The sequence below is a fragment of the Colletotrichum lupini genome, chromosome 1 (assembly GCF_023278565.1).
Source record: "Colletotrichum lupini chromosome 1, complete sequence".
NCBI lineage: Eukaryota > Fungi > Ascomycota > Sordariomycetes > Glomerellales > Glomerellaceae > Colletotrichum > Colletotrichum lupini.
Genome location: NC_064672.1, coordinates 5,170,604 through 5,186,129, shown reverse-complemented (window position 1 = coordinate 5,186,129; position 15,526 = coordinate 5,170,604). Strand labels below are relative to the sequence as shown.

The 15,526-nt window shown below is 54.4% G+C and overlaps 3 protein-coding genes across 3 annotated transcripts; 1 reads left to right on the top strand and 2 right to left on the bottom strand.

Annotated features, from left to right (window-relative positions):
- Positions 1–1,803: 1,803 nt before the first annotated feature.
- CLUP02_01571 (uncharacterized protein) lies at positions 1,804–2,505 on the top strand (the record flags this gene model as incomplete). Its single annotated transcript, XM_049280610.1, has 1 exon — positions 1,804–2,505. One exon carries the CDS (start codon positions 1,804–1,806, stop codon positions 2,503–2,505), a length of 702 nt encoding a protein of 233 aa, XP_049136567.1.
- A 651-nt stretch (positions 2,506–3,156) lies between these two features.
- Positions 3,157–5,826, bottom strand: CLUP02_01570 (fungal specific transcription factor; the record flags this gene model as incomplete). The annotated part of the gene is made up of 3 exons (XM_049280609.1): positions 3,157–3,222; positions 3,287–4,987; positions 5,047–5,826. The coding sequence occupies 3 exons, from the start codon at positions 5,824–5,826 to the stop codon at positions 3,157–3,159; spliced, it is 2,547 nt and encodes an 848-aa protein (XP_049136566.1).
- Positions 5,827–5,881: 55 nt separating this feature from the next.
- Positions 5,882–14,617, bottom strand: CLUP02_01568 (uncharacterized protein; the record flags this gene model as incomplete). Its single annotated transcript, XM_049280608.1, has 33 exons — positions 5,882–6,185; positions 6,244–6,373; positions 6,423–6,946; positions 7,025–7,047; positions 7,173–7,598; positions 7,700–7,861; positions 7,933–7,959; positions 8,025–8,451; positions 8,514–8,624; positions 8,716–8,810; positions 9,164–9,279; positions 9,344–9,589; positions 9,686–9,830; positions 9,881–10,048; positions 10,329–10,537; positions 10,609–10,638; positions 10,743–10,841; positions 10,898–10,978; positions 11,127–11,190; positions 11,256–11,427; positions 11,498–11,686; positions 11,748–12,238; positions 12,283–12,405; positions 12,482–12,897; positions 12,969–13,087; positions 13,142–13,294; positions 13,366–13,628; positions 13,712–13,904; positions 14,009–14,132; positions 14,293–14,308; positions 14,362–14,441; positions 14,487–14,563; positions 14,598–14,617. The coding sequence occupies 33 exons, from the start codon at positions 14,615–14,617 to the stop codon at positions 5,882–5,884; spliced, it is 5,823 nt and encodes a 1,940-aa protein (XP_049136565.1).
- Between the last annotated feature and the right edge of the window lie 909 nt (positions 14,618–15,526).

Genomic DNA, 15,526 nt, shown 5'->3' with positions numbered 1-15,526 from the left:
CCACTCGGCCGAGTCACACACGAACTGCCCAATTCGGTAAAGCGTCCTCCGTGCTCCGGGCCCCTCCTTCTCCGCGTCCGTCACCAAACCCGAGCCGCCGAATCGCTGCTCTCCCTCCATCTCACCGTTCACCCTGCGGCCCCAAAATCACTAATCACACAAAGCTTCGGTTTGTCAGAGAGAGGGGATTATCGACCTACTCATGTCCACCCCACCCCCGAGTAAGCACTATTCTCGCTATGTAACTACACCGAAAGAAATAGGATCGACTTGCCTGCCCTGAATCATCCTATCCCGTAAAGTTGTATACACACACACCCACGGGAAACAAGATTCATACTCCCGAATCCCTCCCTCCAGACCACCCCCAACCGGAGAAAAGGCGTCAACGTGAACCCCGAGCTCCCCTAACCACACACACACACACACAGCAATCCAAAAGGGGGGCACGGGGGAAAACTCTGAATCGTTCCATCTCACCTTCGAACCTCTCGGCTCCGCCGAGAAAACCTTCCCCGAGGATAAGCATGTACTCGTCCATACACCAAACACTGTGAACAAACCGTCTCATATTCTTTCTTCTCCTTTCACACCGTCCAAGCATCATCACCAAACACATACTTTCCTCCGGCCTTCTCTCGTCATAACCCGTCAACCAAACACCCCTTGCAAAGGGAAAAACCTAGAACTCAGATCCCCTCATCCCACACGTCCCCAACTCGGCCGAGTGGCCCCGATTTGGCATCCCACGTCCGACCGTCTCTTACACTGTACCTCATACACAGCACAGCTCACCGAAAAAGAAAGGTGCTTGCCAAGCTCCTATCGCATCTGCATCCCATAGGCGTTGAACATTTTAAACATCCGGGAGAACATCCGCAAATTTACGGGCGCCAAACCCGATATTCTGTGATATCCTGCTCTCAAACAATTAGGAAAATGACTTAGGCTTCAAGGACCATGATGGCTTTGGCGTATGAGAGGGTGGGTGGGGGGATGGGAGGCCGTGTTTGTAAATCATCAAAACCAAGGACGGCGAAGAAAATCCAGCCTTCCATAGTCAAACTGATCTCGAGGGCATATTACCTCCTCTAAATCCCGAGCGTCAACAACAGCGAGGTGAATGCGAAAAGGCCAATCAACACAATCCGTCTCCCATAACTCTAGAGTGACCATGCGCTGCGTACGGCAAGGTAAGCATAAGCACCACCTTAGCGTCGGGCCCCAATTTCCTCCGTCCGTCGTGGTTCTCTCGGTCGGGAGACCAATGCGACCACCAAACACCCGGCCGAGTTGCTCTTACAACTACTCTAAACCGCCTCACTACTTTCGGCTCCGTGGATTATTCGAGCATGTTTGGTCAGCAGACACGCAATCAATCTCACTGCGCCGAATGTGGCTGGCGCAAAGCCTGCCCATTCCTTTCGGACTTGAATCCTTCTCGGCCGATAGATCTTACGGAGAAGAACACCGCTGAGAAAGAAGCCTTTCTAGCCCTCAATGAAGCAGTCAATCTCGGCCGGGATGGGAAGGGCGATTCCCAATGATGTCTGGTCTCAATAGCAGACAGCTAGTGACTGGTAACGAATGTAGTGTCTAGAGGAATATATAAAGCACATGTGCAAGTCGCGATGAAGATATGTCTAGCCTTTCATCACCACCACAATCATCATAATCAACATCACCATCACCATCATCACATCTCTTAAGCTTCAAAGCTACTCCAGTCTACCTCATAACTTACAATACCACAACCGAATCAAACCAACCAAGACCCAAACCGCTCTCCACCACTCTCCAAAAATGCACATCCTCCTCATCGGCGCAACAGGCCGCAACGGCGCCCTCGTCCTATCCGAAGCCCTCTCCCGGAACCACACAATCACAGCCCTCGTCCGCGATCCCACCACAACCTCCCTCCCCTCTCACAAAAACCTCACCCTCACAAAAGGCTCCCCCCTCTCCCTCCAAGACCTCCTATCCGCAACGCAAACGCCAACACCACCAGACGCAATAATAATCACCCTCAACCCCCGCCGCCTAACAGACTCCCCCTTCTCAGCCCTCGACCCAAACACGCCCCCCGCCCTCCTCCACGACTCTGTCTCCAACACCCTACAAGCCGTCAAGACCCTGAACCTGCCTCGCAACCCCAAACTCGTCATAAACAGCATGCAAGGCGCCGGCGCGAGCTCCAAGAGCCTCATCTTCCCGCTCCGCGCCCTGTTCAACCACACCAACATGAAGCACACCCTCGACGACCACAACGCCGTGGACGCGCTGTTCAGGGGCAACGACGACGCGGCGGCCAAAGACGTGGATTGGGTCTTGGTCAGACCGCCCATGCTGACCGAGGGCGAGAGCCTTCCCGTCAAGGTGTACGATGACGAGGGTAGCGGGGTGTGCTGGCTGCCCAAGATCACGAGACGGAGCGTGGCCGGGTTCATGGTGGACGCGGCCGAAAAGGATGATTGGAATCGCAGTGCTCCTGTAATCACAAACTAAGATCAAGTTGAGTCAATATGAGCGATAGAAGCCATCGGGTGGATTTAGAGTTCATGTCAGACAAGGGAAGGCTCCTTGATACTTGAAGTAGTACGGAGTAGTAGTAGTAATAATAAGCATGCTGTGCAATGCCAAATATGCCCTTCTTTTCGGTTTTTTCCTCCGCTGCTTATTGGTATCTTTGGTGTAATGTATTTACAGAGTTTCTCCTCGTGTGCTCTCCCTTGCCCAGTGGGCTTTTTCGCATCTCTTTGGTTCCTCTGCTAGAATGTCTGCATAATCATCGTCTAGCATCGCATCCCTTTCTTACTCAGAGAAGTGCTGCAAGTGAGTAAAAACTGCGGAATTATGACCTGCTCATCCTCGCCGGCAGTCCAATTGTTCTTGTTGTTGTTGTCGTCGGTTGACATGTGATTGGTCGTACATGTCTAGCAAGGACAAGGGTCGACGGGTCCTCTTGGATCGCCATGATGTCCCCGCAAAGGGGGAGTTTCGTACCGCTGCCGCGGTATTTGTCGTGTATTTGTCAACGCAGAATCCCAGCAAAACAACTCCAAGCCACAAGGTGTTCGTGGCATGGGCGAATTTTGGGGTGTTCCGGTCTCCCTCGATCACATCCTATCCCTATCCTCAACCCCGCATCAGAATATGTTAGGAGGGGCCTGGTATCATCGGGTTCCAGTAGTCCAAGTCCCAGTCCGCGTAATCATCCGGAGTCTGCCGACCACGCATCAGCCCAGTCCCATCCGTCCCACAGCACCCAGCCGCCGTGGTCACTTACCGCAGCCGCCGACGCATTTGCATGAAACATGAACGGAGGCCTCGTCTGCATGTAGGGATCCATCGGGTCGGCCGGGTTGGGCAAGGACATCTTCTCGGGGCTAGTATTCGTAGCCGTCTGACAGGCGTCGAGCACGCCTTGAAGGCTGCGTCGAATGTCTTGCAGCTTCTGCTCTTGGTTCGTGGACTGCACCGAGGCCAGAACCACGGCGAGCGCGACAATATCCTTGACGTCGTTGCCACCAACATTGCGTACAAGTAGGTTGAGCGTCTTCTCGACCGTCTTGATCAAGCGAGACGGTGACCAGAGCGCAAATGTTTCGGTGCTGAAGGTGACCCCATCATCCATCGGATCTGGGGACATGGCCACGGTAGATGCTATTCCAAATGTATTCCCGTTGATATGGGATTCGGTCGCTGCCTTGATGTAGAAGCACACGCTAAAGGCTGCCTGCAAAATGTCCTTCTTCAGTACCATGTGATACATGTCGCTGACATCCTGGAAATGACTGAGGAGCGGGTCGAGTTCGTCGAGGTATCGCATAATAACCATTGAAGACCGCAAATAAGCCCTCGATATTTGGGATGGAGCACCCGGCAAACCGAGCGCGAATGGGCGGTACAGAGCCAGCAGAGGCCGTCGAACGTGCATGTCGAGGATGACCCTCGACCTCCACTGCTTGCTCTTTTCGACTTCGTTTAGTATACCTTGGCGCGGGAACAGGTAGTTGATATCCTCCAAGAACCGGTCGAGCTTCGTCCCAACTTCGATAATCTCGCTGTAGTCCCGGATCGAATCCACGCGGTTGATGAGGTGCGCAACCTGCATCCGAGCTCCCAACGTCATAGCAGCGTATACTTGCATCTGGTTGTCGGTAAGTTGGTCGATGGGCTTGCTCGGCGGGAGCTCCTTCATGTCGAAGAACAAATCGCTATCGTCAAGGTTTCGGGGAGGTCGGCAGGTGAAGTCTCCATCGCGCACGAGGCAGGACAGGTTGCATGCCAGCGAGAGGTGCAGATCCATGTCCAGTATTGTGAACCACAGCCTCCGCCGTAGCTCACCAAAGAACACCGGCACCCGAGGTTCGAATTCCGATGGGTCTCGGTGCATGCCCATAGTCATGGCCATGCGTACGATATAACCTAATTGCGCCCACGAATCCTGTGGCCTCGGCGTGGTCATCCTCTGAGCGTGGACGAGGAGAATCTCGGTCTGCAACGTTGTCAAATCAACCAGCTGTTTGCCCTTCAAACCATCGAGCCAGGACCTGACCAGTGCGCACGCTGTGGGGATATGGACTCCCTCCACGCGCTCATGACCGAGTCCCTTTGACTTGGTCTCGAATCTCGAGCCAATAGACAGCACAGTCAGAAGCTGAGGAAGAAATGTGTCCCCCTGTAGTTTCCCTTCCCAGAACAACTCGTGTTGTTCTTTGAAAGTCGGAACATGAATCATTCGGTAAATAGTCTCGGACGTGTCGATGTAAGAAGCCAGTAGCCTGTCACATATCGATTTCTTGGGAAGAATATCCTGCATGCGCTTCTGGACTGGAATAACCGAATCGGCAAAGACGGATATCGGGGACAATGACTTTCGGTACTCCTCTTGGATCCTCTTGTGTAGTATCTGCAGACCGTACATGGTCTCCCGGATACCCTCAATCTTGGACTGGTTTGCCATGAAGTCTTTGGCCTCGTCAAACTGGAAGAGTAGGGTTAGGGGTAAGAGTCTCGGAGTGAAAGGGGTTCGGGAACAGTTACCAAGTTCAACAAAACGCGCACACTGTTCTGGCCAAAAAATCGAGTCCGTAGGGCGCCTCTCTTCACCGTCAGCCCACGAATTGTTTCCGGCGATAGCGGCAAACGCTGACCAGTTCCGCTGAATTCCGTGCCTGCAGGGCTCCTAATCATGAATTGTTTCTCCAAGCGATCCAATCGTGAAGTGAGTTCCTCCAGAGCAGTGTGACCAGTTGATTCCCCGTTGCGCAAGGGCACAAAAGACGACTCAGCCGTCTGTGGACCTGATGTCGCGGTTGTGGGCAGGCAGTTCCGTTTTGGCGGACGCTGCACCTCGCCCATCTCGGCGTCCGAGCCATCTGAGAGCATTGACGAGTCGTGTTCGGCGGCATACTTGCAGTTGCGATGTGACTTCTGGCATTGCGAGCATGGCAAGTTGCGGTCACATCTCAACTTGCGCTTGCGACATTCGGTGCACGACTTGACGGGCCGCGGCCTCTTGACACTGCGTGATGCCGATGCCGCCGCCGCTGCTGCTGCCGCTGCCGCTGCTGCCGCCGCCGCCGAGGTTGATGCTCCGCCGGCAGCAGGTGGTGGTACAGGGGTTCCCGTAGGTGCAGGCGTGGGTCCCGGCGCGCCGGTAGAGAGAGTATGGGGAGATGGTAGAGTTGGTGATGTTTCGTAGGGAGTTGGGGCGTTGTTAGGTATCGAGCCCATGGGAGCAACGGCAGCAAGGTTCGTGTTGGGATGCAGTGTTGTTGTGACTATGCCCATTTCCGGGGCAGAGGTGGTTGCGGCGGCCATTTGTGCCGTAAGATGCAAAATTTCTAGAAACCCCCCCGTTCGGCACCGACAACAATTACCAGCGGGAGCGGGAGAGACGGTGAGTAACGAAGCGAGGAAACACAGCACAACGTAGCACAGGCAAGCACACTTGGCGGCACACCACAGCTAAGCGGCGGCAGCAACAATAACGGCAGTGCCTGGCCTCGTGGTCCGAAGCTCGAGGGTGTCTTTCGCTGCGTGCAGACTTTGACGCGCCCACGTAGCGGGCGATTTCTGGTAGTGGGAAGAACAACAAATACAGCTGTATCTGTAGATCAATGCGCTGATCAACGTTGTTCTCATTCACGTTCCCAGGCACGGCTAGTGATGCCTCTGTTCTGGTTCGCGACGCTGGATCTTGAATTTGACTGGTGTCGAGTCATTCGCCGGCCATACATGCTGTGAATGCGGGTGAGGGTGATGGTCGGAGGGGGGTGCGGCGTAGGCGCAAAGCGAAAACGAGCGACGGGAGTAGAGGCAGAAGCTGCAGCAACGTCGATCTTGTTGTTGGAGATAGAGATCTGGTCTGAGTAGCAGCGTGGGCAGTAACAGCTGTTTGCTCTGCCGTGTCCAACAAAGATGGGGTAGCCGTCTGCCGGGCAGGTCGTAGCCGATGTTACTCAAGAAGCGGCCCTGGATCCGTCGCCAATGGAAGAAGATGAAGCTCCAAGAAGAAGAAGAAGATGGGAGTTCGTGAATGAGAATGGAAGGGAAAGAGAGGAGAAGGGGGTTAGATGGGATTGGGAAAAAAGAGACCAAATTTGATAGTTGCAATGAATGAATGATCCAAGCTTCCCCGGGGCGTTGGGGGTGTGTGGTGCAGAGCGGTACGGGTGCCGTATGGTCCAGTGCCTCGTCCGAGGCAAGGTAAGGCAAGGCAAGGCAAGGTATAGAGTAATGTAGGGACGGAGAGTGAAGACGGCACGGAGAAGGTAATAAGGTGAGGAAGGGTTTGCTTGCTTTGGCAAGGTATCTTCTTCTAGCCCGGCAACCTTGGAGGTGAACCGTGAGACTGGCGCCGTGGCCCTCTCTGTCTCTCAAGTCTGAAGCTGCTCTGTCGTTCCTGACCGTCGAATCCCGGGAGAAGCTCGAGACGGGGCTGGTTGTTGACGATTTACTTTGCCTGCCCCTCCCAGAGGATGGGTACCTGGGAGCAACGATATGTCGGTTCTCTTACTACTGCTGCCGCTTCTCGTTCTCCTCAAAGAGAAGTACAGTCGAGGACAGATGCCGGGGGGTTAAGGTGAGTTGAGCGTGTCAAAATCGAGGTCAAGGTCGAGGTGTGAGATGTACAGGATCCCCGAAGAGAGAAAAAAGTGTCGAACGTGCAGGGACACAGTGCCCTTGTCAGGCCTGGCCTGGTCTGGGCTGGTTCGTGGTGGACGGGACGGGAAGTTTGGAAGGTTGAGTAAGGTAGGCCAGTCGAAAGACGGTCGTGGTGGTGTGTTTAGTGATGATTTGGTGATCCACCCCCCTTCCACGGCCGTCGTTCTAGGCCATTCAATTGGAGAGATTGGAGGTGGGAGGTCGGGTCCAGGTAGGGTAGGGTGAGGATACGCCGGCATGCGATTCTCCTCAGGTTGAGTGGCATAGAAGTACGGCGAACGCAGGTAACCCGGTATTCGTGTAGGGTGCTGGTATCGAAGAAGGGGGGGGGGGGGTGGGCTAAGGTGAAGAAGACTTGCTTGTATCCGTTCCGTGACGGATGGAGTAGCTGGCTGCTGCTGTTGCTGCAGCTGTGGTGGGGGAGACTGGGAGACAGAGAGAGAGACACAGCCATGCTCTGGGCCCTAAGCCCTTTCTTCTAGTTGAGACTTCAAAGTCTCTCCAACCTCCAAGTCGTCGTCTTTACTGTAAGTAGGTACCTCTTCGCGGCCTCGGAGGCGTTTCCGTAGCTGAGATGCTGTCCGATAAACGGCCCAAACAAGGCGAAATTAACAAAGAGAAACCGCGGTGGGATGCCGATGAACAGAGGGCGTTCGATAGCCGAGAGATACACCCAAGAGCCGCCGGTCTGTCTCTCCAATCGCAAGCGCCTTTAGAGACTATGGACGGAGTGTGTTGGGCGCAGTCTGGTTGCCACACGCAGTGTAAAGCAGGCGTCCCGAGTCCCTGCCTCAAGAGTCAAGGCACAGACAGACATGGACAAGCAGCCTGAAGCTCAGGATCAGACATACCGGTAGGTAGTGTAATTGCCTACGGATAGATGGAGGATCGAGTCTTTGAGAGAGGCACGGAAAGGTACCACCATCCCGACTCCCCAGTAAGTGGGACGCCGATGCAGCGGTCATCGAGACTCTGGGCAGAAAAAAAGACATTCGAGAGCAGAAAAACGGCAGCTGAGACGGAGCACTAGCAGCAGACTGCCACTGGTCAAAAACCCCGGCCATGCGCCAGGCCGCTAGAGACATGTCGCCGGGCTGAGGGGCATCGCTGGGCCTAGAACGAAGCTGGACGATGGATCGGCGTGCCGGGTACCCTTGCCACATTGCTGAAAATCTGTAGCTGGGCATGAGGAAGCCTGGAAATTGTTGCTGCATAGTCATACAGTAAAAATGGGCGGTAGACGGGCAGCTCCATATGATCCCGTCGCCTCTTGTTCTCCTGGTCGAGTCGAGAGACAGAGTTGGCTGCTCTAAACAGGGAACGAACGGGTCAACGGGCACGGTACGTTGTTGAGGATACGCTTCTTAGCAACCCTGGCGTAAGCGGGTGTCTCTGGTTCTAGCGTGCAATGCAGACATGCAACGACCTGCAAGGTTGCCATCGCCTGTGCCCTGATCGGCATGGATAATGGAGAAAGGCTCTGTTTCTTGTCCGTTTCCTTCGAAGCCTGAGCCGAACGGGACTTCGACCGTCCTCGCTTACGAATTAGCGCTGAGGTGGAGTCCGGAAAATTTGTTCATTGCTTTTGCGTCGGGAATCTTGATGTCTTGACGTTTGCTGCCTTCGGGCGTGTAGTTCTAGTGAGTGCGTGCGTGAGCGCAAGGAAGGGCGGGCGGGCAGGCGGAAGAGCCCAACTGTCTAACAGTCTCCGTGCCCTGGATAACGTATATGTGTGTGTGTGTGTGTGTGTGTGTGTGTGTGTGTGTGTGTGTGTGTGTGTGTGTGTGTGTGTGTGTGTGTGTGTGTGTGTGTGTGTGTGTGTGTGTGTGTGTGTGTGTGTGTGTGTGTGTGTGTGTATGTGTGTGTGTGTGTGTATGTGTGTGTGTGTGTTGTGTGTCTAGTCCATGTGTCTAGGCATGTGTGTATGTCGTGCTGTTGGGCTTGTAGAGTTAATGTGCGATGAGGGAACCAGTGACGGAGCTACGTGAACCTTGTCCAAGATCCCGAATACTTCCCACAAGTAGTCAACAACCGAATAAGATGGACGACAATACACAGTAAGTGCCGTCGGTAGCTTGCTTGGGCAGCTGTGCGAATACCTAGTACCTACATAGATCCGTCAGCAGCACACCACCACCCGCGGCCAGGATGGCTGGTCATGATGAAGCACCAAGCAAGCTAGTCACGCACAGATACACGTTATTATCTTGTGGCGGATAGGCATCCAAAGGCAATAGTCCAAACTCGAGGCACCCCAAATCCCCAACGTGAAGTGTAAAGGAGACGTGAGGACCAGGTAGCTGACCCTGCCCTGCCTTCATTGCTTGGCTTGGAGGAACGAACGGCTTCAAGCGTTCCCGGCCAGAGACACTTCCAAAACTACACGGCATGTCTATAGCGGACTTGTCTCCAGAAACTCAGAGACAACCCACAGTTTCTGGGGCTCAGCGGGTGTCACTAAGCGGCCTCGACTGGACCTAAGCCTGGAATTCCCCTGGCCCGTTTGATCCACTCAAGCTTCCTCTAGCACGAGCTGTCCCCGCCGTCCGAATGTGATTGTGCAGAAAGCCGGCCGAGCCATCGCAAGACTGCAAATCGTCTTCCAGGGTTGGAGGATGGAAGGCCAAGATGAAGTGGAAGGAGTGGATATGGCATGGCTTGTGGTGGGCCAGTTGCATAGTGCCTGTCAAAGATTTCCCCAACAAACATGAGGTAAGGTGGTAAGGTACCCCATCTGTAAGGCCAGTTGTGGAAGCCGATTCGAGGTAACTGAGCAGGAGCCTGTCAAGGTCGGGAGATGCGCAGCCAGTGAAAGCCACGCCTGGAGTATCTTCATTTCCAGGGCCTGGAAAAACTTCGTGTTGACCACCTTGATCTATTGCAGGAGCATAATGGGGCCGAGGGGCATGCGACATAAATCGTTGACGTCCGTAAATAAGAAATGATTGCCGTCCTGGTGTATCCGTACGGAGTAAGAGTATGTACACGAATAAGCAGCGAGAAGCCGTCACTGATGATCGGTAACCCCTGAGAGGAGCTTCAGCCTTCGAGCTTCAACTACCTCCTAAACTCGAGGAGGGATGCTCAGCAAAACGACGTCCGGCTGAAAACCAACAATTCCTCGGCTGAACCGTCCGGCCGGGAACTATCCGTACCACTTGCGCGATTGTGTTTGGGGCGCCGCGGTGGCGGTTGAGGCGAATGATGTTTTTGGTTTTGGTGTCGTTGTGGTAAAGTAAGAATCCGCGCCTACCGCGTGCGCGCGCGCCGCGAAATGCGCGATACGGCAATCTGTACTCATACAACATGCGCTTCGCGGCATCTGTTATCCGATCGTTGCCAGGGCCTGTCCAAATCTCGGAGCCTGCCTAGTCTGTCCGGATCCTTCAAGCATGTCTTGTGATTCCGGACGGTTAGATGTCATGGGCGTCATACGTCTCGTGGTGGTGGTGGTCGCGCTGATCACTTTGGGCGCGGAGTGTGGTCCGAAGTCTCCTCCTCGCCCACCGCATTCCCGTTACGTGTGACGGCGCCGGGCCTGAGAGGAAATAAAGTACGGATACGTCCACTTTCCCACCCCGTCTGAGAGTAGGCAAAATCTCTCTCACAGACCATTGACAGGTCCAACCTTGGTGCCAACGCATCTCGGACTGTGACATGATCCTCACCTAAGCAACTCAATGTGAGCAACGGGCGAGCTAGTTGTCGCCTTGCTGCATCGCACGTTCAGTCACTAAACCCTTCCCTGGATATCTTGCGAGCGCCTCAGGCTCAGGCCTTGTGCCGGGTCGTCCTACGTTCTCGCCTAGCGCTGGGCTTCATGGCTTTCTGGCTTTCTGCCCTTCCAACAACCAGCCAAGCCAAGCCTCCCTTCATCCATATTCCTTTGCTTCATTCGTCGATCTCTAATCTTGCCCTGGCCCCCAATCATCTTCTTCGGCAGGCTGTCTCACCCCTAGGGCGTGCCCGTAGAGAGACGTCCTTGTTCCAGACAGATTCATCGTTCGGATCCAGTTGCTGCCCAGGTGGGGTGGATGGGAAAGTTTGATCGATCCCTTCCCTTCACTTTCGACATAACTCACCGGAGCGTGAGCGTGTACCATATGACAAGCCGGTCTTGTTGATTGATTGATACTTGGTGAAGACGGGAAGAACAATAGCCGCATCCCACGCGTGACAAGCCCCTGAGCCTCCGAGAGAGGTAGGTCGCAGGGTGCCCATCGCAGGTTCCAGGGAGCGTATGGTTGCAAGAGACTATAATACGGTTTGGACGGCATGTTCCATCTCTCGTCCCATACTCTGCGACGATCAATCCAAGGCCCACATCCATTCTTCCCTTTTATCCGCCGAGAGCTTTTGCGACGAATTCTCGCGCTTCTTCGGGCTCCAGATTTGCCCCGCGATAAAGGCTGTGCATGCAGGCAAAGTCAGTATGCTAATTTCGGCCTCAACTGTTTCTGTCTCTAGAGAGCGCTGGCCACTGCGAGCTTCTAGTCCGACTATCCGGCACCGCCTAGAGCACCAAGACGATTCATTTCGTTTCAGCGGCTATTGTCCGCCGGTGGGATGGGTACCTCTTTGGTTGGTTCTGTGGACGGACGGGGTTCCATGACCGTCTGGCTGTTCCCGAGGAAAAATAAGGTAGGTCGGCTCCGTACATTAGCTGACCTTTGTTAAGACAGATCGTGGGATTGTGTGAAGGGCCCGATCTGGTCTCTGGCAATCGATATTTCCCCGAGCCTTCCAAAGCGCGTCTGATTTCGGTGGCATCAATGGCCACCAATGGATGCCAAAGTTGCGGCTTAGTGATTAGTAGGAAATAGGAGTCTCGACCGCGCTGCTGAGAGCCTGAGACAATTTTGTCGCTGCCGGATCGGCCAGAGCTGCTTTTTCCTGCAAAGCGGGACAAGGAACACGGCTTCCAAGATCTTGGCCAGGCCTCGTTCGGTGTTATCTCTCCAGCACCACCAGTTAGGCCAGCCGGCTTCAAGGGACGCGTGCCGTTGACGAAGGGGCATCCTTGTGCTGCACGAGGTAATACCTCGAAAACAGCAAGGCCTTGAAACTGGCCAGCACGACATATCGGGTCGTAATAAAGTAAGTCCCCACGAAAGCCCCCTCAGATTCAGTGTTGGTGGGGTCCAGATGCGGTCCGTTGTGGTGGGAAGCTCGCAAGTCGGCTCCGAGCAACTCTCCTAGAGTCCTAGGAGGGACTCGGGAGGGCGTGGTGCACTGGCGCGCACCGAGACAGCCGACGAATCCAACAAACGGTGTTGCAAGTCGACGAATGGACCGTCAAATCTCGAACCTTGGGTGTGCCGCAAGTTCGGTTCCGGCATCGGGTTCGTATATTGTATTTGTGCAGTGCTAGTTCGAAACGCGTTGGGGAGGGGATGTAATTCCAGGATCCGGCTCTGGGCCAATGGGCAAGCTTTGGAACGATCGCAGCGCGGCCCTGACTTTGCGGGCGTCTAAGCAGTGCCAGACTGCCAGTGTGAGTGAGCAGAGGATTCGACCCGCAACTCGGCCGAACAGGCTTTATTGGAGCTGCTGCAGCTATTATGCAGGTCGTACTCCGTATGTATGTGTTGGCAGCGGAACGAGGCGAAGTGAAAGCCGGAATAGAGCATCTGAGATCATGGATGGGCGTGCAGTACTCCGTAGGTTCCGTCAACGTCAAAGAACGGAATAAAGCATCCCTCATACGACAATTGCCGCGAACAGCTTCGTGTCGGTGCAACAAATGTGGTACGTACCTTTCAGTTAGTTCCCCATGTCAAACTGTGCGAAGGGACGAGCGAACGGTTTGAGCGGGCGAGAGGAAGGCATTGCGTGTTGCGGCGCAACAACAGACACAACGGAAGAGAAGAGTTCGGGATTGGAAGACCGAGAACTACGATGTCGGTACTCCATACTGTGGTGAGGTAAGGTGAGTTAGGGCTCGCCGAATGACGATCGACCAACAGACCCCCGGACGGGACAGCAGATCATCAGTCGAGTTTGGTGACAGAAGGTTTGGTTCCCGCGGTGCTGGCCTTTTTGACGCAAAGCTTCACGATGTGGCGAGGTTGTCAGTCTCGGCTCAGGCTTGCCGAAATCGAGGAAGACCTGGCTTGGATGTCTGTAGGTCATGTCTGAAGTAAGAGCAGATGCGATGTGGTTGGTGGGAGCGGGATCTCGAAGACATCGGACGAGGATTGGGAGGCAGAAGTGACGGTAGCATTGTAAGAAGCAACGGCGAAGCCGCGAAGCTGATACTCGGACCAGCATGCTTGGGCTTGCAGCTGACGACGTCTCTCGAGTCTCGAGGCTCGAATTCCGAGTACTGTGTATGCGTATGCGTATCTGTACTCTGTGGGCTGGACACAATGAAGGGCAGCAAAGCAGGCTGGTGGGCAGCGTGCTGGGTGCATGCTACCGACGCCCGTTGAGGCTGCATGTATCAGGTTGACAAACTAGGGAAGTAATTGACAGTCTTCAGGAGCTCGAGTGCTCATTGAGCTGATTGGCAGGGTAATCTGGAGAATTGTTCTGGAACTTGAAGGGGTCCCTTGCAGCGGAGGGCATCTTGGCGAGGTCGCCAGTCGAGACAGGCAAGCCGCAATTGTAGCGGTACGGAGTAGGTCGAGTCGAGGCGAGTGTCTTGTATAATTGCTTTTGGTGATGCTAGGTCCAGTGCGTTTGACATAGAAAGCCGCAAGAGAGTGGAACGATGGCAATGACGTGTGGATCTCGATGAAGGGGATTCAGTGTCATTTCCGAGTTAGCAAAGTGTTGTCTCCGTAACTAAGGTAAGGTTCCTTGCGGAGTAATTATTCGTACGAATAGTGCGGACATGGAGGAAATTGAGGGAAGCCATTGGAATTCGGGGAGCCTCTCTGCCGATGCTGTGGGAAGGTACAGAACGACTTGGACCTTCCATTTGGAAGAGTCTACACATAAACTGATAATGACCCCCCCTAGTTGAGGTGGGAGTCCCGTGCACTTCACCTGAAAGTAACGGAAAAATACATACTCCAGGAACCCGAAGACTATCCATAACCTGAATCCTAGCCAATGACCCGAACCCTAGCCGATCCTAACCTCTAACCCTAACCGTATTAGGCTAAAGCCGTGCACGGGACTCCCACCTCAACTAGGGGGGGTCATTATCAACTTATCGGATCACTCATTTGGAAAGTGGTCCACCTCATTCACCTCGGGCAGGGGCCGGCCGGAGACAATTCCGTCGCACAAGGCAGGCAGTTGCAAGCCGCAGTGCGCACTTGCTGCAGAGGCACAGAACTGAGATGGGAAAGAAAGAAAATAAGCACCTTCCACCGGGAAAGCAAGGAGCAGCTCGCCTAGATCCCAAGTGAGACTGGCGTTCTCGCTTAGCACTTTGAGGTGTCTACAGTGAGGTTAGCGCCACGGGAGCCCCGAACGTCTGGCGCTGACAGAGCATCGAGCCGGTTTTAGCGCACTTGAAGCTACCGCACTCAAGTGTCTTAGTGGTCCAACCTACAGTCTGATTGGACAAGCGCCGGGAATAAGGTAAGCTTCCACACAGATCAGACACCCAACCTCCGTCGGTTAATTCCAGGCAACGAACGACATGATGGGAAAGTATTCCCGCCGACGAATTTTGGCCAGTTGGTACCAGGGCATTTTGACATTCCCGGTCCCTTCCATTCCATCCCCCAAGTTCCTGCCTACACTTCCAAGTTCCAGGCTTCCAGCCCCCTCTCAGATGGAACCTGACCGTTCCGCGTCAATTCATCCTCCATGACGGGGGAGTAAGGTAGCCGTACGGATCCAACACCTTTAGCAGTTCTGCGCTTACTGTGCCGCTCGCATACACAACAAGATTAGACTCATCCCTACCTTACCTTACCTTGGAAAGACAATACACACTATCTCTTCCAGTCTCCGTCCCTTCCGACGTTACCTTATCTCAAGACCTTAAGCTCGTCGTCTGCTCGAACCCCGGCCTCGCGCCGTTTGGACTACAATCTACAGGCCTCCCCCCGGTCTCTCGAGCGGTAATGGACAAATCGTAGAGCTGTATCCATACCTTACTTTTCTCCTTCTAGGGGAGGGTTACTTTCGCGTAGATTTCCGTTTCGCGGAACAACCTCAACCACCTCACCACCAATCCAAGGCCCCTCGTCTTCAAGCTCCCAGCCCCTCGTTTGCTCGCTCATTCGCGCGCAATCATCGAGTGCTCTAGTCAAACGTACTTTGGGTCATGTTGTCGTCGTCGTCGCTGCTGTCGTCGTCATCATCATCTTCATCGTCGTTGTCGTTGCCATCTGATGTCAATGCCCATGGTTCGTGCTTTGACACCGCGGCGCAAGGAGACAAGGCTCTTCGC